Source organism: Chenopodium quinoa, unplaced genomic scaffold (genome assembly GCF_001683475.1).
Source record: "Chenopodium quinoa cultivar QQ74 unplaced genomic scaffold, ASM168347v1, whole genome shotgun sequence".
NCBI lineage: Eukaryota > Viridiplantae > Streptophyta > Magnoliopsida > Caryophyllales > Amaranthaceae > Chenopodium > Chenopodium quinoa.
In genome coordinates, this window is record NW_018743920.1 from 5,399,220 (window position 1) to 5,418,467 (window position 19,248).

General features: G+C 37.9%; 1 protein-coding gene and 1 pseudogene across 1 annotated transcript; both read right to left on the bottom strand.

Annotated features, from left to right (window-relative positions):
• Positions 1–8,244: 8,244 nt before the first annotated feature.
• LOC110688108 lies at positions 8,245–10,177 on the bottom strand (annotated as a pseudogene).
• A 7,589-nt stretch (positions 10,178–17,766) lies between these two features.
• On the bottom strand, positions 17,767–18,273 carry LOC110688557. Its single transcript, XM_021865326.1, has one exon. The coding sequence runs from the start codon at positions 18,271–18,273 to the stop codon at positions 17,767–17,769; it is 507 nt and encodes a 168-aa protein (XP_021721018.1).
• Positions 18,274–19,248: the final 975 nt, after the last annotated feature.

Below are 19,248 nucleotides of genomic sequence, written 5' to 3' on the forward strand. Positions count from 1 at the left end.
TCAGTACGCAAGAAATGATACCTGACATCAATGTGCTTCGTCCGATCATGGTGTACTTGATCTTTAGCTAAGCAAATCGCACTTAGACTATCACAATACACTGTAGCACAATCCTGTGCAATACCCAGTTCACCTACTAGGCCTTTGAGCCAAATAGACTCCTTAGCTGCAGAAGTTAAAGCCATATACTCAGCTTCAGTAGTTGACAACGTAACTGATGACTGCAATGTAGACTTCCAACTAACCACAGAACCACCCAAAGTGAACACATAACCAGTCACAGACCTCCTGGTATCCACATCAGCTGCATAATCAGAATCACTGTACCCAGTGACCAAGCATTCCCTACCATTCCCGTACACAAGACCAATATCAGTTGTCCCTCTCAGGTAGCGAAAAATCCTTTTCACCCCTTGCCAGTGTTCCCTCCCAGGTCGAGCCATAAACCTGCTTACAACACTAACAGCATGCGCAATATCCGGCCTAGTACAGACCATAGCATACATCAAACAACCAACCGCGTTTGCATATGGAACTCTAGACATATAAGACAACTCCTCCTCTGATTGAGGTGACATAGACAAAGACAACTTACAACTAACAGTAGTTGGCGTACTTATAGGCTTCGATTTTTCCATCCCAAAACGAGACAAAATCTTTTCAATGTAGCTTTTCTGAGTCAAGAAAAGCTTACCTCTAGCCCGATCCCTGTAGATCTCCATACCCAAAATCTTCCTAGCTGCACCCAAGTCTTTCATGTCAAACTCCGAGTTAAGCATCTCCTTTAATCTAGCAATATCAGATTTATTCTTTGTGGCAACCAACATGTCATCAACATATAACAAAAGATAAATCATGGAACCATTATCCAGCTTACTATGATACACACAGCAATCATATGAATTCCTGTCAAAACCTTGTGAAACCATAAAAGAATCAAACCTTTTGTACCACTGTCGGGGGGATTGCTTAAGTCCATACAATGACTTTAGCAATCTGCAGGCATAGTGTTCCTTTCCAGGAACTTCGAATCCTTCGGGCTGCTTCATCAGAATCTCCTCCTCCAAATCGCCATGAAGGAAAGCCGTTTTAACATCCAACTGCTCCAGCTCAAGATCAAAATGTGCTACAATTGACAATAACACACGGATAGAAGTATGTCGAACCACAGGTGAGAATATCTCAACAAAATCAACCCCTTCTACCTGACTGAACCCCTTAGCAACTAGCCTAGCCTTAAAACGTATTTGCTCAGTTTCCGACAACCCTTCTTTCTTCTTGTAAATCCATTTACAACCCACAAGCTTCCTCCCTTCCGGTACCTTTACCAGTTCCCACACTCTGTTCTTGTAAAGAGACTGCATCTCTTCACCCATTGCGGCAAGCCATTGCGCAGACTCACTACAACTAATTGCTTGTTTATATGTGGCAGGTTCAAATGACTCTACATCATCAGCTACACTCAATGCATAACCTGTCATCGCATCAACACAGCAATTTCTTCCCTCCATCTCTTCAATCAATCTAACAGGCTTCTTGATAACTCGTTTAGGCATCTCAAGAATGGTGTCAGGTTGACTAGATGACCCCTGATTAGATTGCTCCACCTCATCCCCAGAGTTAGAATGAGTAGGAGTAATCTCAGGTTCAGGAGTACCCGGCACTGGAACATCAGCATCATCATCAATATATTGTACCCGAGGTAAATCAGCAATGGTAGACTGATGTACCTCAAGTACCCCATCTGTCTGTAATAAATTGTCTCCTTCCCTTCTCAAATCTGAAATCTCTGCATTTTTAATTGAATACATGGTGTTTTCATCGAAAGTAACATCCCTACTAAGAATGACCCGACCCTCCGAAGGTGAAAAAATTCTAAACCCCTTCACACCATCCCCGTACCCAACAAAACACCCCTTCTTGGCTCGTGGATCCAGCTTACCCTCAATAACATGATAATAAGCAACACAACCAAAAATCTTCAAATTCGAAAAATTAGGCAACTTACCACTCCAGATCTCAAACGGAATTTTGGAATCAATTCCAGAATGAGGACCCCTATTAATGACATAACAAGCTGTTAACACAGCTTCACTCCAGTACCTCCTCCCAAGCCCTGCATTAGAGAGCATGCATCGAACTCTCTCTAGCAGTGTCTGATTAACCCGTTCTGCTACACCGTTCTGCTGTGGTGTCTTCCTGACAGTATGATGCCGACCTATACCCTCATCTGCACAGAACTGATTAAACTCGTCTTTGCAAAACTCTAGCCCATTGTCCGTTCGTAGCTTCTTGATCTTCCTTCCTTGTCGATTTTCCACCAAAGCTTTCCATTGCTTGAAAACTTTGAAGGCCTCATCCTTTGACTTAAGCAACCTAAGCCATGTGTATCGGGACTTGTCATCAACAAATGACACAAAATAGTGGTAACCTCCCATACCTTCAACTCTAGATGGACCCCAGCAATCTGAATGGATGTAATCGAGCACTGCATCAGTAATGTGAGCACCCTTGCTGAACTTTGACCTGTGTTTCTTACCAAACACACAATGCTCACAAAATTCAAGGTTGGCAACCTTGACCCCGGATAGAAGACCCCTCTTGGACAATAGCTGCATCCCCTTCTCCCCCATATGACCAAGCCTCATGTGCCAAATCTTAGTCATCTCCTGGTGAGATACAGATGCGCAAACCGCAGAACTAGGCAGTGTAACACCCTCAAAAACATAGAGGGTGTTCCTTTTGATACCCTTAAGTACCAACTCAGAACCTCTGAAAATACACAACTCCCCATCTGAAAACACACCATTGTACCCCAAGTCATCCAGGGTACCCAATGAAATCAGATTCTTTCCTAAAGCAGGAACATGCCGTACATTAGTCAAAGTTAACCTCCGCCCATCAACAGTCCTCAACCTCATGGAACCAATACCTGTGACCTTACATGGAGCATTGTTACCGACTATAACCATACCCCCATTGCGAGGTTCATATGTATCAAACCAATCTCGACGTGGACACATATGGAACGAACACCCCGAATCTAGAACCCAGTTATCAGATAAATCATCAGACCTAGCAGAACTGACTAATGCTAAATCTTCCTCTGAATTATAGCTCTCATTCGGTTTCTCTTCAACTACAGCAGCCTGGGACTTGTTTTTCCTCACCGGACAATTATTCCTAAAGTGACCCGGTTCTTTACAGTAATAACATGTTTTAGTAGTAGTTTTACTAGATCCATCCTTGCCGTTTCCAGCACCCGACCCAGCATTGTTCCCCTTGTTAAACCCCTTATTCTTTTTAGACTTTCCGGACTTAACAAACAACCCACTACCATTATCCCCATTATCACTCGTAGCTTTCATTCTGAGTTCCCTAGTATGAAGTGCTGCCTTCACTTCTTCTAAGGTTATAGAATCCTTACCAACAACAAAAGACTCTACAAAATTCTCAAAGCTAGACGGTAGAGATACAAGTAAAATCAACGCAGCATCCTCATCATCAATTTTAACATCTAAATTACGTAAATCAAGCAAAATAGAGTTAAGTTTTTCTAGATGTTCCCGTAAGGAAGTACCTGACTGCATCCGGAGGCTAAACAACCGCTGTTTCAGTAATAATTTGTTGGTCAACGACTTAGTCATATACAATGACTCCAGCTTCAGCCACAATCCAGCCGCCGTTTCCTGATCAGCCACCTCCGTGATGATTTGATCATCAAGACTAAGTAATATGGTAGAGTGTGCCTTCTCTTCCATAACTTCTAACTGCGGGTCAGTCGGTCCATCTTCTGACTCCGAAGTAGTACTCTTTGGAGCCAACGGACGCCATATCTGCTGTTGTTTTAACAGAGCCTTCATCTTAATTTGCCATAGCCCGAAACTATTTTTCCCGGTAAACTTCTCAATTCTTATTGTTGAATCTCCTGCCATTGTTATCTTCAAGAAACTCTCCAAGGATTGAACCTGAGCTCTTGATACCAATTGTTGTGCGACAGCGGAAGCAAAGGTCGAAAACAAACAAGAAAACAATAAAGAAATTCAATGCAAACAATAAGAACAACACCAAGAATTTACGTGGTTCACTATCGATGTGATAGCTACGTCCACGGGCACCGAGATCGAATGATTTCACTATAAACTGCAAAGATTACAAAGATGATTCTTGTATTTCTCAAGAACGGCTCTCACTCTCTCTCCCTTAACCCTTATACTAATATTAGGGAGGTTTTATATTAATCCCTAAAATAAAAGATACTTGGGCAAAAAGATAACATAAAAGATAACTTTAAATCGTAAAATCCGCGTCTCCGCATTTTTCCTTCTCCGCCCGGTCAGACCGGGCAAGGTCTGCCCGATCGGGCGCGAGAAGAAAACTCCATACGAATGCTTCAACGTATCCAACCCCCACCGCCCGGTCAGACCGGGCAATGTCCGCCCGATCGGGCGGACAAAGCTACGAAGTACGAGTCACCTAATACTTATCAACATTTTCGAAGTTTTAGGGAATTCAATTGCAAATTAAAATCACACTACTCCTGACGAAAATTGACACACGTATATATGGTGGTTACAAACTTACAATCACTTTTTTACCCTAGCCAACCAAAATTGACATCTAGCAAATAAAGACAACAAAGTTTTTTTAATTTTAACCTGACATTAAATTAAAATAAATTCCTCATCAAAAACCTTTTAAATGATTCAGTTAAGGGATTAATGACCAGCAAAGATCTCCTTAGTGGATCTTTGTCTAGTGCTTTACAGACCATGACATTTTTCTCCTTTTTTATTTTTTACCTCTTGTTACTATTTACTGTGTTACACTCCTTTATTATCCTACATCCTCTTGCTAGCTAGCTTGCATTTTTATTATATTTTAGTAATATCATATTCTTATTAATCATATAGTATCATTAACCAACATCAAAACTTCTTTTCCTGCTACTGCTGACAATGAATTTCCTTCTATTAACTTCCTTTTATGTTGCTTCGCAGATATATTGGAGTATCAAATATTATAATATATGCATGGATTCTATGTAAAAAGTGTGTCGATGCATATACCTTATAAGTTTTCCTAACAATGTACAAGTATTAACATTATGGAGCATAAAATTGGGCCGAGTCAAAATTGTTAAAAGACAATGTACGTATGTAACTCTATATACAAACAACATTCACAATTACTCCCAAATATCATAAAATAAGCGCATACTAATACGGAGAACTGCTAAGAAATGCACGTTATTATAAACCTATACTTGTATATAATTCGAATTACTGAAACAATCTCTAATTAGCAAATTGTTAGTGTATATACATAGTGTCATAGTTAGATATAAGTATTTAACTTTATTAAAGTTTACAAATTTGTATTTTCCAAAACTTTTTTTTTTTTTAAAAAAAAAAAGAAAGAAAAATGAAAAAGAAAAAGAAAGAAGGTAGCTTTGCATGGGATTAGTGAGGCCAACACTTTTGACCACAGTTGCATTGGTGAACCAACCCCCAAACAACAACAACTAACCGTCATTAATTTGTTGGGATTTTTATTTATGCTCATTCTATTCGCCAGCTCCCTAGCTTTGCTATTTTAGGACCCTACATAACATACATTTTTATTTTAGTAAAAACATTAAATAAAAACTATAGATTATTTTATTTAGGAAAATGATAAACATAACCCTTAGGGCTATGTATAAGAAGCTCAAAAAGAAAATATTGAGGAAAAATTAAGATTAATTACACTGATCTGTGAGTGATTTTGTCATAAATTCCCAACTTAATTCCATTTTGGGAAGTATATTTAATGCTTATACATAGCCCTAAGGGCTACATATATTATTACCCTTTCATTTATTCACACATGAATGTATGTTTGTGATGAAAATTAAAATTAAAGACTTTTCCCAGGTAAGTAAATTATCTGCTTTAGATCATCAATCACCTTTTTCTGGTGTGTGAACATGATCTCGAATCTATGCTTACTTCCTCTTTACTCCCTCTCTTCTTTCTCTCTTTTTTTTTTTTTAATACCTCTGTTTTTTTTCCTCCTAATAACTTTTTTTACCAGTCAATTTTTCTTTCTTTCTCAAAATTATTTGGAGCAAAATTATATATATTTTGATCCTTGTATATGCTAGCTTGAGCATTAATGTACATGGTCGGTTTAGTTTATAAGTATAATAAGTACGAGTAAATAAGTAATATAGCTAAACTTCTTATTCTTTGCTTGGAATTTTAGGCTGGCTTAAACTTTAGGCTATGTATACGTATGGAGGAAATGGCTTCTTTTCTTGACTTTAACTTGTTAGTGGAGATAACTCAGATAAGTGTGAGTGAATTATATCCTTAGAAATTACAAGTCATTTATGGAATCTATACAATTTTTGTGGTATAGATGTTTTACGAATGTGTTACTTTACCGTATAAAATAATAGCCGTGTATAATTTATTGAAATTATCATAGCTAAAAACTTAAGCTTCATCCGATTTTTTATTTTTTATTTTATATTCTTGCTTGACATTTAAAATCTTTTATGGAAAAAAAAAAAAAAAAAAAAAAAAAGGTAAGAGAAAAGGATCAAAGGTAGCAAAAGCTAGTCATGTTTTGTATATGGTGAAAATTAAAACTGGGAATTATGTGAAAACAATAAAGAAAATTTGAATTTTAGTACTTCGAATATGGGGGTAATTAAATTTTAGTACCCATCTAAAATTTTATTTTAAATTAGTACCTTCAAAAACACAAAACTGTAGATTTCAGTACCTCCGTCCATGTTCCGTTAAGTTTTTCGTTAGTGGGGCCCATTTCTAATTATTTAATAATTTAATTTATTAAAAAAAAAGAAAAAAACATTTTATAAAAAAAAAACTTAAAAAAATAATTAAAAAATGAAAAATCCCTAAAATCTTAACCAGCCACCACCGGCGCCGCCAACCCCCACCGCTGTCACCCATCCCAATTGACCACCCTCGACCCACGAAGTCAGCCGGCCGACCTTCCTCGAACCACGAAACCAGCCGTCCGACCACCCTCAGCTCGATCGACCTTCGAAACGAGCCCAACTGTACCCTGGTTTGACGACGGTTTTGGGTAAGGGAGAGGAAAACTGGGGCGGTGGTGGGTTGATTTGTTGCAGTCGGCTTCTTGCTGGGCTAGTTTAGGTGGTTCGACACTGGTTTGGAGTCGGGAGATGACGATAGGGGCTTCTCGCTGGGCTGGTTTGGGTTGGGGTCTGATCTGGGTAGTTCGGCGACGGCTTCGGGTCGGGGAGACAACGATGGGGCTGGGTTAGGGTGACGGCCACCGTTGCGCTAGGGTTTCGGGGAAGGGGAAAACAGGGAGGGAAAGGGAGGGGTGGGGTGTCGCGGCCAGGAACGAGGAAGGGAGGGAAGATGGTGGTGGTTGCGCCGGTGCCAGGGAAGGGGAAATCAGGGAGGGAAAGGGAAGGGGTGGCCGGCGTCGGTGTCAGGGGAATTCGGCCACCAACAGCCGGAAGCCGGCACCGGCGCTGGTGGCAGTGGCTGTTTTTATTATTATTTTTTTTTAGTTTTTTTTTTACAATTTTTTTTCCTTTTTTTTAATAAATTAAATTATTAAATAATTAGTTAATGGGCCCCACTAACGGAAAACTTAACGGAACTAGACGGAGGTACTGTAACCTATAGTTTTGTCATTTTGGAGGTACTAATTTAAAATAAAATTTTAGATGGGTACTAAAATTCAATTACCCCCATATTCGAGGTACTAAAATTCAAATTTTCCAAATAATAATGAAAGGTAAATTTAAAATTTTAGTGTCACACCTTCAATAACAATAGTTTACGAAGTAGAATAAAGTGACAAAGTATGTACGTATGTAGTTTGTTTACTACTATAAATTACATCATAGTATATTTTAAACTTGCTTGAGTTGTATTTTTTTTGGTTTTGCAATTTTTATCCTAACTTTTGAATAAATAATGGAGAACTCAAACAAAAAAAAAAAAAAAAAAAATAAATAAATAAATAAATAAATAAATATAAAACACATGCACATTAAATTGTCTAATATTTCAACCAAGTATTCATCTCACAAATCATGCACTCAAAAAAACTTAGCCCCTACATTATTTACTTCTCCATCCATCAACAAAACTAGACCCACATATAAGAACTACTATACAATCTAGACTATACCATAACACCAAGAATCCAATGAAACTCTAAACAGTAGAATCAAATAAAATGGACGAATAGTAATCAAAACATTAGGTTAAATTAGCAAAAAAGAACATAACATATTAAAATTAATTACTATCTCATAAAAATTAATCACCAAATTACAAAATTAACCCATTAGCAATAGCTCTATTAGTATGAACATGAGTAGTTTCATACACCGGCAACTCTTCACGGTACCTTCGATGATGATCACTTCCAACTTCTAGCAAGTGTTCTAGCTCGAAAAGATCCGAGCTACAACAACTAGCATCATCCTCATCCTCATCCTCAAAACGACGATTTTTACACTTATTACTTTCATCGTTTTGATATATTCTTCCATGATGATAATTCTTTAACAACTCCTTAGCAACTTCTTCGACTCTTCTTTGCTTTTCACTTATCTGAACTTTAAACTCGTCGTTTTTCAACGTACTATTACCACGAGCAGTAGCTTTCTCTCTCCACCTATCATCTCTTTTACCCTCATTATACTCTCTATCATCGGCGACGGTTGTGGTGGCGGCTATAACGGTGCTTACCGGACAAAACCTCACCGACCGCCTCTCGAACCTTCCGGCAGACGACGGAGTTTTACTCAAACACGAACGCGAATACGACGACGCCGTAGACGGCGTCGACGTAGAGTATTTCATAACATTCGACGATGACGACAACGACGACGACGATGAGATCTTCGGCTTTTTTGACGAGTTTGAGTTAAACAACGAGTTAAGAAAGCTAGCGAGTTTACCACCAGGTGAAATCGGTTGTTTCACCTTCTTCAAATCGCCGTAAAGCTTCAACGCTCTTTTCTGAAGATTACCTTCTTTATTACCTTTCTTCTTCGCCGGAATTTCATCGGAGTAGCTTTTCCGGTGAAATTCCGGCTGATTTAGGTTTGTTTTTTATCGGCTTCAATGTCGGCACCGACTTCGATTTTGATGATCCGTAGAGTGATTCAGTATCAGATGACGAAAATCCTCCGATTCCGGAGCTGGAATCGGAGGAACTCGTCGAAGATGACGAGTTAAATTTAGCGGAGGTAGAATTAATCGCCGCCATAGAATTACGGCGGCGATTAATTCTCTCGTTATCCATCCATTGTTCCAACACTACTCGATTTACGCCTCGTAGTCTCTCGTTCTCGATTTCTCTTTCTATTCCGCTCTTGTTGTTCTTTACCTTCCTGTAACCATCATTGGTTTGATGGTGGTTGTGGCGGTGATGGTATTCGTTCTCCCTCTCGTCTTCGTCGAAAGAACGGTAGATTTCCTCGAGAAGCGAGGAGGAGAAAGAAGGGGAGTTGTAATGAGAGTTGTGATTGTAATGTTGTCTTCTGCTACTGCTACTGGTTGATGTTGTGGATATGCCGTTCATTTTTCGGGTTTCGAGGCGAATAGTATAATAACAATGGAGTGATTTTAGAGAGAGCTTTGATGGAGGGGAGAGGATGTGAGAAATGGTATGATGAAGGGGAATAGAATTGGGGTGAAAACAGGGGGAATTGATGGTATTTTAGGGGTGATTTAAAAAGAAAGGATAATAATAAAGGAGGGGAGAATGAGTAGTGTTTGTGTTTGGTAGTACAAGAGTGATTGATGGTGTTAAGGGGGGGATTAGAGAAGAGACAGTAATGAAAGCCTAATTCCACGCCAAAGGAGGAGGAGACAATTTTAGAGAGTGTGAGTATGAAGAAAAGAGAGAGAGAATAGATGTTTGTGTTTTTTAAAAGGAAGTGTGTATGGAGATAGTCGGCTCTTATAAAGGATGTGTGGGTTTGTAGGCACGCGCTGAGAAAGCGATCCATGTGGGTCATATAAGGGTGCGGCGTTGTTTCATTCTAAAATCAATTGATTTGTAGTGTATAATAATTGTATATTAGACATTTATAATATAACCCTCTATTTTATTTATTTCTATTAGTAGCCAGTTTTTATTTTGGATTATCAAATTTCTCAAACGTGACCTTAATCAAGTGTGCTACCATTGATAATCAAAATAAAAATTGGTTACCACTGAAAATAATCAAACACGGGGGACTACCATTGAGAATTATATTTATATATACATCCTAATTGAATGAAAGCGGCTATGGTCTTTTTAGTTAATTTTTTTTTATTCTTTATTTCATTTTTAGAAGTGAATAGTTGCATGTAAAACAATACAAGTAGTGACTTAACATAAACTTGATATTTCTAAGGGATGAATTCTCTTACCCTTCCTTCGTCCTTAAGGTATATACAAAGTAAGACTTAACTAAAATTGTATCACCTCAAATAATAAAACTCTGTATCAGAATTGTTTTATTACCACCTTTAAAAAAATCTAATAAATATAAAGTGTGTATGATTAGACGAACAAAATGCTTTAGAAGGAATTGAAGATAGCACGAGTGCTTTAATTTGTCCTCACATAAATGGAAGAGTGTTGCCAAGTTATTGGAAATATAGCTTAGGTTTCATGAGTGGTTCCATTTGTAAATGACTCTTGATACTTTTGTATTCAAGTAGGCACGAAAGGTAACAACAAATAAAGACAAAAAAATATCCTAAATTGGGACACTCGTTTTCCATTATTATTCGATCGGGATGATGCATGCTAACCGGCTAACACTCAACTCTCAAGTACCATTTATACGACTACAACATTCAAGTGTCAGAGCACAAGTGTGCAATACCATTATCATTGCAATATGCTATTTCTACATTACAATATGCTATTTCTACATTACAGCTAAATCAAATTCCTAGCTATACATTACCAATTAATATATAGCTTGCGAAAATCAATACAAAATGTAAGATATCACATAAAAAATTACTTTTTAAAGGGACGATAAATCTTAGATCACATTTTATTTTTTGTTTTTTGTTTTTCTTTTTTTTTTAATAGTTCTAGCAGTATACTCAGTATAAGGCTAATCAGAAGTTAAGAAATACTTCGTAACTAATCAAAAGTTATGAAATACTTCGTGACTATTACTCGTGCTAACCTTAGCTTAAGTTTAGTAGATCACTAACAGGTATTTACATAAGAATCCTCCAATTCAAATAAATTATGTAAAATGTAACAAGGTACATTTATAATTGAACGTCGTGGTAGATATTGATGACTATTATCTTGTCTCTCCCTTGAGTCCCTTCTCATATGCAAACAAAAGTACTCCGGTGTATATATATGTTAGTAACATATACCTCAATTAATTCCATAACTGAAATTGTTATAAATTATACGAACTAGGTGTTTACTTTTTATCATATAAATATCAATAATTGTTACAATTTTACATTACTTTTTTTTAGAACTTTTGAACTAACTTTAAAATTGGCCCGGCCAATATTAATCTAATTTCAATTGAACATAAAATTGTGTTGTAATACAATTATGCATACCTTATCAACCCGTTTGACATACATGATACCCTTTCTAATAGTAAATAGTTATAATATTATACACAACTACAAAGTACTCCATATATTCATAAGTTATTAATACAAGTAAAAAAAAATGTGAAAAAATTTTAAAAATTGGAAATTTAGAGCATAGAAGATCGAGCATGCTTAGCTGGAGGGAGGAAGACAAGTAGGGAAGTATGGACATGAAAGTATTTATTGCTTTCCTATTCTTTTCTCTTTTGCGTATGTAGTTGCGCTTCACATGTTACACTTTGAAATTTCTTACCTTTCCCTCGATGAAAGAGGAGACTTTTTTTTGGGTTATTGTCATTGTTGAGGGAAAATGGTAACCAGTAAGGATTATCTTAACTATTGAATTGTTTGGGTGGATTCGAGATATGAGATCAAATGTCATTTATAATATTCGTCTTTTGTGACTCTTTCATTTACTAATTATTAACCATTAACTCAATAATGATTGAACGTAAAATATCATTTTTTTAAACCAAAAAAAAAATCCTTGTACGGGCTACTTAGAGGAAAAAATTTCTCCAAAATTTGTACGAACAAATCTCATGAAAACTACTGTACAGAGTATTAACTAGCTAGTTTTAATAATGGTCAAAATGATTTTAGTTTAGTTAAACAAGTGAAGTGGCCTTTTTTTTTTTTTTTTTTTTTTTTTTTTTTTTTTTTTTTGTTGGAAAGAACAAGTGAAGTGGTTTTTTTTTGAGGGAAGAACAAGTGAAGTGGTTGAGTATGTGATATTACTGGTTTACTGTGATCAAATGTGCCCTACATTTTCTCTCAAATATGTCCTACATTTTATTTTATTTTATTTTTCTTTTTTCATTCCCTAAAAAAGAACAATTTGATCCCAAATAAAATATCTGAAGATTGTATTTTTACTTTTCTTACCTCAGTTTATGTGCAGTCTACTTTCTTTTACACAAAAGACGACAGTAAAAAATGTACAAAATCAAATTAAATTTGTCATAATTTGCAACTGGAGGACGGAGTATAATTTTTGTTAAAATGATAACTCCTATTTTGTTCAATGCTTTTTGAATATGGAAAGAAAAAGAAGTTGGTGATAACTCCTATTTATTTACCTTTAAAAGCTACATATTTTCCTTCATATAAACTTCCATGCATTTTACTAGTACTGTATGTAAAGATAGTTTGTTGAATTCTTTCAAAAAAAAAAAAAGATAATTTGTTGAATTGAGAGAAAATTTTCTTAATTGTTTGTATATCTTTCTTTTCTTAAAAACACATATGGAAAGATACAATACAATTTCAAATATAGCTTAGAGATATAGGTACATGGAGCTTTGCTTGTTTTAGTTATACCTCCTACTCAACTAAACTATTTGTCGACATTTGTTTGAGGTATTACTTACTCCGTAATTGGTTATACTCAAATCCTATTACCTATTTATATTCGCGACATCCTCGCTCTAATACAATATTACATTAGAATACTTTGATTATCAAAATATGTGATGCACGCATTTTGAAGTCATTATATAAAATTAGTTTATAGCTCATCAAATCCATTTATTTAAATATAATAAACTTTTAAAAAGTTTAATCCGTTTAGATCCACACCTGACATAAGCTTAGCTATTGATGTATAATGCATATAGGTTTAATAGGTTTTAACATGAATACATGATTTAGATTTCCAAGAACACATGACATCCTATCGAAATACATTGACGTTCCAATAAAATCATCATTCCACAATATTCCCAAATTATCTCCTCGACATATACAAGTACAAAAACACATAACCATGTACTCCGTGTATGTTTATAACCACTATGAACTAGGTAGGCTACTCTCGTTTCCAAAACACATATCCTTTAATTAATCAATCGCTTTATGAACTATGGTTGATCCAGCCGCAGTATTAGTGTAATTTGTGTGGATCGTAATCATTGTATAGTGATAGAATATGTGAATAATTGTCGTCCCTTTCTCATTGATTAAACATCAATATATAATACAAGAGTATACTAGGGTGAAGGGTACATAAGTAATATACAAACTAAATTATACACTAAATTATTTACATAATCTAACACACCCTCACAGTCGAAACGTGAGGATTGCGAACGTTGAGACTGTCCCGAAAATCATCAAATAAAACCTCAGGCAGACCTTTTGTGAAAATGTCAGCAATCTTGTATCGGGAAGGTACATGTAGATCAGAACACGAACTTCGCGCCGTTGAACTTTCTCACGAACGAAGTGTATGTCCATCTCAATATGTTTAGTGCGCTGATGTTGTACAGGATTACTAGAGAGGTAAATCGCACTAACATTGTCACAGTAAACCAATGTTGCTTTCGAAATAGGAAAACGTAGCTCGAGGAACAAATTTCGGACCCAGCAGGATTCAGAAACCACATTTGCAACCCCTTTGTGCTTTGCTTCGGCACTAGACTTAGACAAAGTGGGTTGGCGTTTTTGAGGACCAGGAGATCAGATTATCACCACGAAAGACACAGTATCCTGATGTAGAACGACGAGTGTCCGGACACCCGCCCCAATCGACATCCATGTATGACAGAATAGAATAAACATTGGATTTATATAAATGTTAACCAAAATCTGTCGTACCTTGGATATATCGTAGAATGACATTTCAACGCATCCATGTGCTCACCACGAGGTGAGTGCATAAATAAGCAAACCTGCTGGACTGCATAAGAGATATCTAGCCGAGTGAAAGTTAAGTACTGCAAGGCACCACAGAGGCGCCGGTAAGAAGTAGGATCATCATATAAAACACCCTCTTGAGTGCTCAATTTGCCTTTGGTGTCAACAGGAGTAGGCGAAGGCTTGCAATTGCCATTCCTGCTTTTTTCAATATTTCCAATGCATACTTCATTTGAGACAAAAATAGACCATCTTTATCTCTAGTAACAGCAATACCTAAAAAATAGCTCAATTCACCCAAATCTTTCATCGCAAATTTAGAGCTAAGCTGTGAAATAAAATGTCTTCGGAGAGACTCCGATGAAGCTGTAAGCACAATGTCATCAACATAGAGAAGAATGTAAGCAGTGTCATTACCATGGCGATAAACGAACAATGAGGTATCAGATTTGCTATTAACAAAGCCAATAGTAGCCACAAAATCTGAAAACCGTTGGTACCAAGCTCTAGGTGCCTGTTTCAGACCATATAGTGACTTCATTCCGTAACAAACAGACATGATCAGGTCTAATGGGATCCTTAAATCCCAAAGGTTGATACATGTAAACAATTTCATTCAAATTACCATGTAAGAAAGCATTCTTAACATCTAATTGATGAATTTGCTAAGACTTGGATAAAGCAATGTCAAGAACTACCCGAATAGTAGCCGGTTTAACAACCGGACTAAAAGTTTCATCACAGTCAATCCTCCCTTCCCTCTGAGTTTTTCCATCACCAACAAGACGAGCCTTGTGTATCTCAAAAGAACCATCAAAATTTGTCTTATGCCAAAAAATCCGCAACGAACAAATAATGTTCATATTAGATTGCCGCGGAACTAATTCCCAAGTATTATTATCAATAAGAGCATCATACTCTTCCTGCATTGCAATCTTCCAATTATGGTCACGTAAAGCATGAACCGGGTTCTTTGGAATAGGGGAAATGGAGGTAGAAGTGTGGTGAGTTCGTCTTGGTATTTAGGATTCGGCTTGACAATGCCATGCTTGCTACGAGTAGCCATGGAGTGAGATGGCATTGTCGATGGTGTAGGAAAAAATATAAGAGGAGAAGGGGGAGATGTGTGTTGCGAGGAAGTAGGAGGAGAGATAGGCTGATGCGGGGAGGTAGGAGGAGAGGTGAGCTGATGCTCGTCCATGCCCGCACCAGCGTGCGTTGGTATTCCAGCGGGCTGGGCAGTAGCACCAGCTATTTGGACACCTTACAAGCTAGTGCCCGCTGGTAACCCGACGGGGGTAGCAATTGGCGGCACCAAGCCTTGCTGCTGGACACTGGGTGAGGCATCACGCACAAGTTGATGCGTGGTGCTGAGCAAAGAAGAAGAGGTGCGAAGCTGGGTTTGCGAGGAGTGCAGGCCACTCCGCAATGAGGTTACGGTTTGAGAGGGATTGCCGCAGCCATGTTGCGGAGTAGGTTGGTTGGCTGCAGTAGGGGGGTGATGATTGTCCAAAACATGGTGACGCAAGACAAGATTGGTTAGAAGACTCGGACTATCATCTAGAAAATCATAAGTGTGAGGACTAGGGGTATGGACTTTAGAAAAAGGGAACACCGATTCATCAAACCATATGTGTTTAACAATGATTATTTTCCGACTCAAAATATCAAAACATTTGTAACCTCTATGATTACTAGGATACCGAATAAAGACACAAGGGGTCGAATGAGCTTGGAGCTTGTGAACCTTAGATGGAGAAAAGAGAGGGTAACACAAGCATCCGAAAACTCTAAGATGGGAATAATCAGGATGTTTTTGATATAGGATTTGAGTTGGAGATTTGTAACCAAGAAGATTCGTAGGTAGAATGTTGTGAAGATAGGTGGGTGGCCATTTCTAAAGCATGATGCCAAAAAGAAGGAGGCATAAAAGCATGACAAAGAATCGTACGAACAATGTTATTGATCATTTTGATGTTCCTTTTGGCTTTGCCATTTTGAGGAGAAGTGTATGGACATGAAAACCGAAAAGTCATACCATTTTTGTGACAAAAAATTTTAAAAGGATCATTGTCACATTGAAATGCTTTAACTTCTTTCTTAAATTGAGTCTTAGTATATGTTCGAACACAAATAAATAAATCATAGATCTGATTTTTAGAAGAGATAGGGAAAGTCCATAGAAAATTCGTGTAAATGTCAAGAAAAAGAACATAATATTTGTGACCAAGAGAGCTAAGAATCGGAGAAGTCCATAAATCACTATGAATAATATCAAAAGGCGTAGAAGTATGTGACATAGAATCATAAAAAGGCGTTTTTATTAGTTTACCCAAATGACAAGAGTGACAAACATTTTTGTGAGCCTTATTACAACTTATGAGATTGCTACTACTTAAAGAACTAAGAATTGCATTTCCCGGATGACCTAAACATGAATGCCACACACTAGGAGAGGTAATTGCAAAAGCTGATGGAGTGGAAGACGAGATGAGTTGACGATCTGTGAAGAAAGGATAAAGATCACCACTGCTATTACATCGCACTATTATGCTCCCCGTCTACAAATCCTTCACAGAAAACCCAAACAGATCAAACTCAATAGAGAAATTATTATCGATAGATAATTTTCTAACAGAATTAAGGTTTTTAACTAGTTTGGGTACATGAAGAACGTTTTTGAGTTGAAGTGTGTTTTGGTTCAAGCTTTTGTGACCATAACCTGTTATCGGGACCTTACAACCATCACCAACAATAATTGTATTTTTATTAGTTTTGGGTAAATAAAAATACGACGACAAGTTACCTTGGGAATTTGTCATGTGCGATGTTGCCCCAGTATCCATGTAATAGTTCGGGTCGGCCAGTGACATGGTGTGCTGGGTGCATTGCCTTGTCAATGTTTGTTAGAACATAACCCGAAGAAGGAGGAGCAGTCATGTAGTATGCTTGCGGTGGTCGAGGCCCGAGAACACCATTCTGATTAGCGAACTGAGGAGTGCGAGGAGTCCACTGAGCTGGGCCTTGGCCTTGAGAAGGGTAAGGGCAAGGCGGTGTGGGATAGGGAGCTTGACCCCAATAGGCCCAAAGGGGAAACATCCACCCTTGTTGCTGCTGGGTCGTGTTCTGTTGCGGAGAGGGAGAAGAGTTCCCACGCTGCTGCTACTGCTAGGATGGTTGCTGCGAGTTTCGGCCACCATTGCCGGCGCCGCGACCTTTCCCACCTTTGTTCTTGGTGGATTTCTGGCCACCTCGAGCCGAAGAAACACCCCCACGACTAGAAGGCTGTGAGGAACCACCTTGAGGCTGTTGTGTTGAAGCCGATTACACAACATGGGCTTCTTCACTCGAATCCAGAACATGGTCAGAAATATTGCCGGCCTTGCTCTTCAAGTTCCAGCATGGAACGGAGAGTATCAAAAGAAGGCAATAGATTGAGGTGTCAAACCGATGTAAGAAAGGGCTTATACTCCTCCGAGAGACCTTTCAAAAATTAGAGTGCCATTCGATTATTAGAGACTTTATCTCCTACATTTTTCAAGCCATCTGCGAGAGTCTTGAGGCGAGTGCAATATGTCTTGATGCCATCAAATTGCTCCAGCCGAGTATTTGTGAATTGAGCGTCAAGTTGCAAAGCCCTAACAGACTTGTTGTTAAGGAAGAAATTTTCCAACCGTTTCCACGCATCGACCGCTTTGTGATCCAGGTCGATTATTGTATTTAAAAGGTCAGTAGAAATTGTCCCATAAATCCATTGTCGAACAATGTCATCAAGGCGTTGCGTGAAGGCTTGTTCGGCAGGTGTGGGTTCGGTCTTCTTGGCCGAAGGATCCACCGGTGGTGGAATTATTTGATCGATAACCAAATTCGCACGGCAATGAAGTTGGAATAAGGTCGACCAACTATTGAATTGCTTGCCCTCATAATCAAGAGTAATGGGGACACAAGACTTGATGTTCATCACAATAGTGGCGGGATGGAGCTTGCTTGATTCGGGCATGGAGGATGAAGAAGAGAAGAGAGTAGAGCGGAAGAAGAGAATTAGGGTTTTCCAGGAAAGAAACCTAGACTCGTGATACCATGATAGTGGACTATCTCAACCAAAATTTTAAGCTGACGGTTAAGGCCCAAGAATATGTTTTATACTCCATCACGCCCCCTCACATGAGAGCCCATTGGGCTTGAAGTGCGGATGTATCATGGGCCCACCATACCCAACGTTTAATATTCCAAATTGAAAGGAGGGGTAGATGAGATTCGAACTCATGACCTTTGTGTCACGCTGGTTCTTGATACCATGTTAGTGACCAGCTTTTGGTTGAGTTGATCCACTAACATGGTATCAGAGCATGATAAAATATGTGAATATTTGGCGTCCCTTTCTCATTGATTAAACATCAATATATAATACAAGAGTATACTAGGGTGAAGGGCACATAAGTAATATACAAACTAAATTATACACTATCATTTACATAATCTAACATATAGATAATTTACTCGTAATAGTTTGGTGTCGGATAGGCACAACAAAACGAGTAAGCAACAGCGCATGTATAATAAATTGGGTCCGAAATGCTAACCCAAATCCGGTTGGAGATGAAAGCGGGCAGGAAACTCGACTAACCTGCTTTTCCCCGACAACTCCAGCTTACTCGGACTGCTACTAGAGCCTTCACACCACTATTATTCTCATTTTCCAAACTTTTTCTATTCTATCTTCCATATTTTTTTTTTAATTTCTAATTCTTCCTCTAATTTTGATTAAGTGTATTTTTTAAACCAAGGAAAAATAAGGAGGGCGTTAAGATTTTTTGTAAAGACGTTTTGCATTTGAATTATGCACATTAAGTAATACTCTTTGTATAGAGCACAAAATGTTTAGCTTGGTGTAAATATGACATTAAACTATGCTTGCTCATTGGCCGAGCAAAACTCTTGAGTTCCTGACTTGACACGACACAATGGCATTATG

What these genes read in the sequence shown, in the direction of transcription:
- LOC110688557 (XM_021865326.1), bottom strand. Translation starts at nt 18,273, where the DNA reads ATGCCCGAATCAAGCAAGCTCCATCCCGCCACTATTGTGATGAACATC.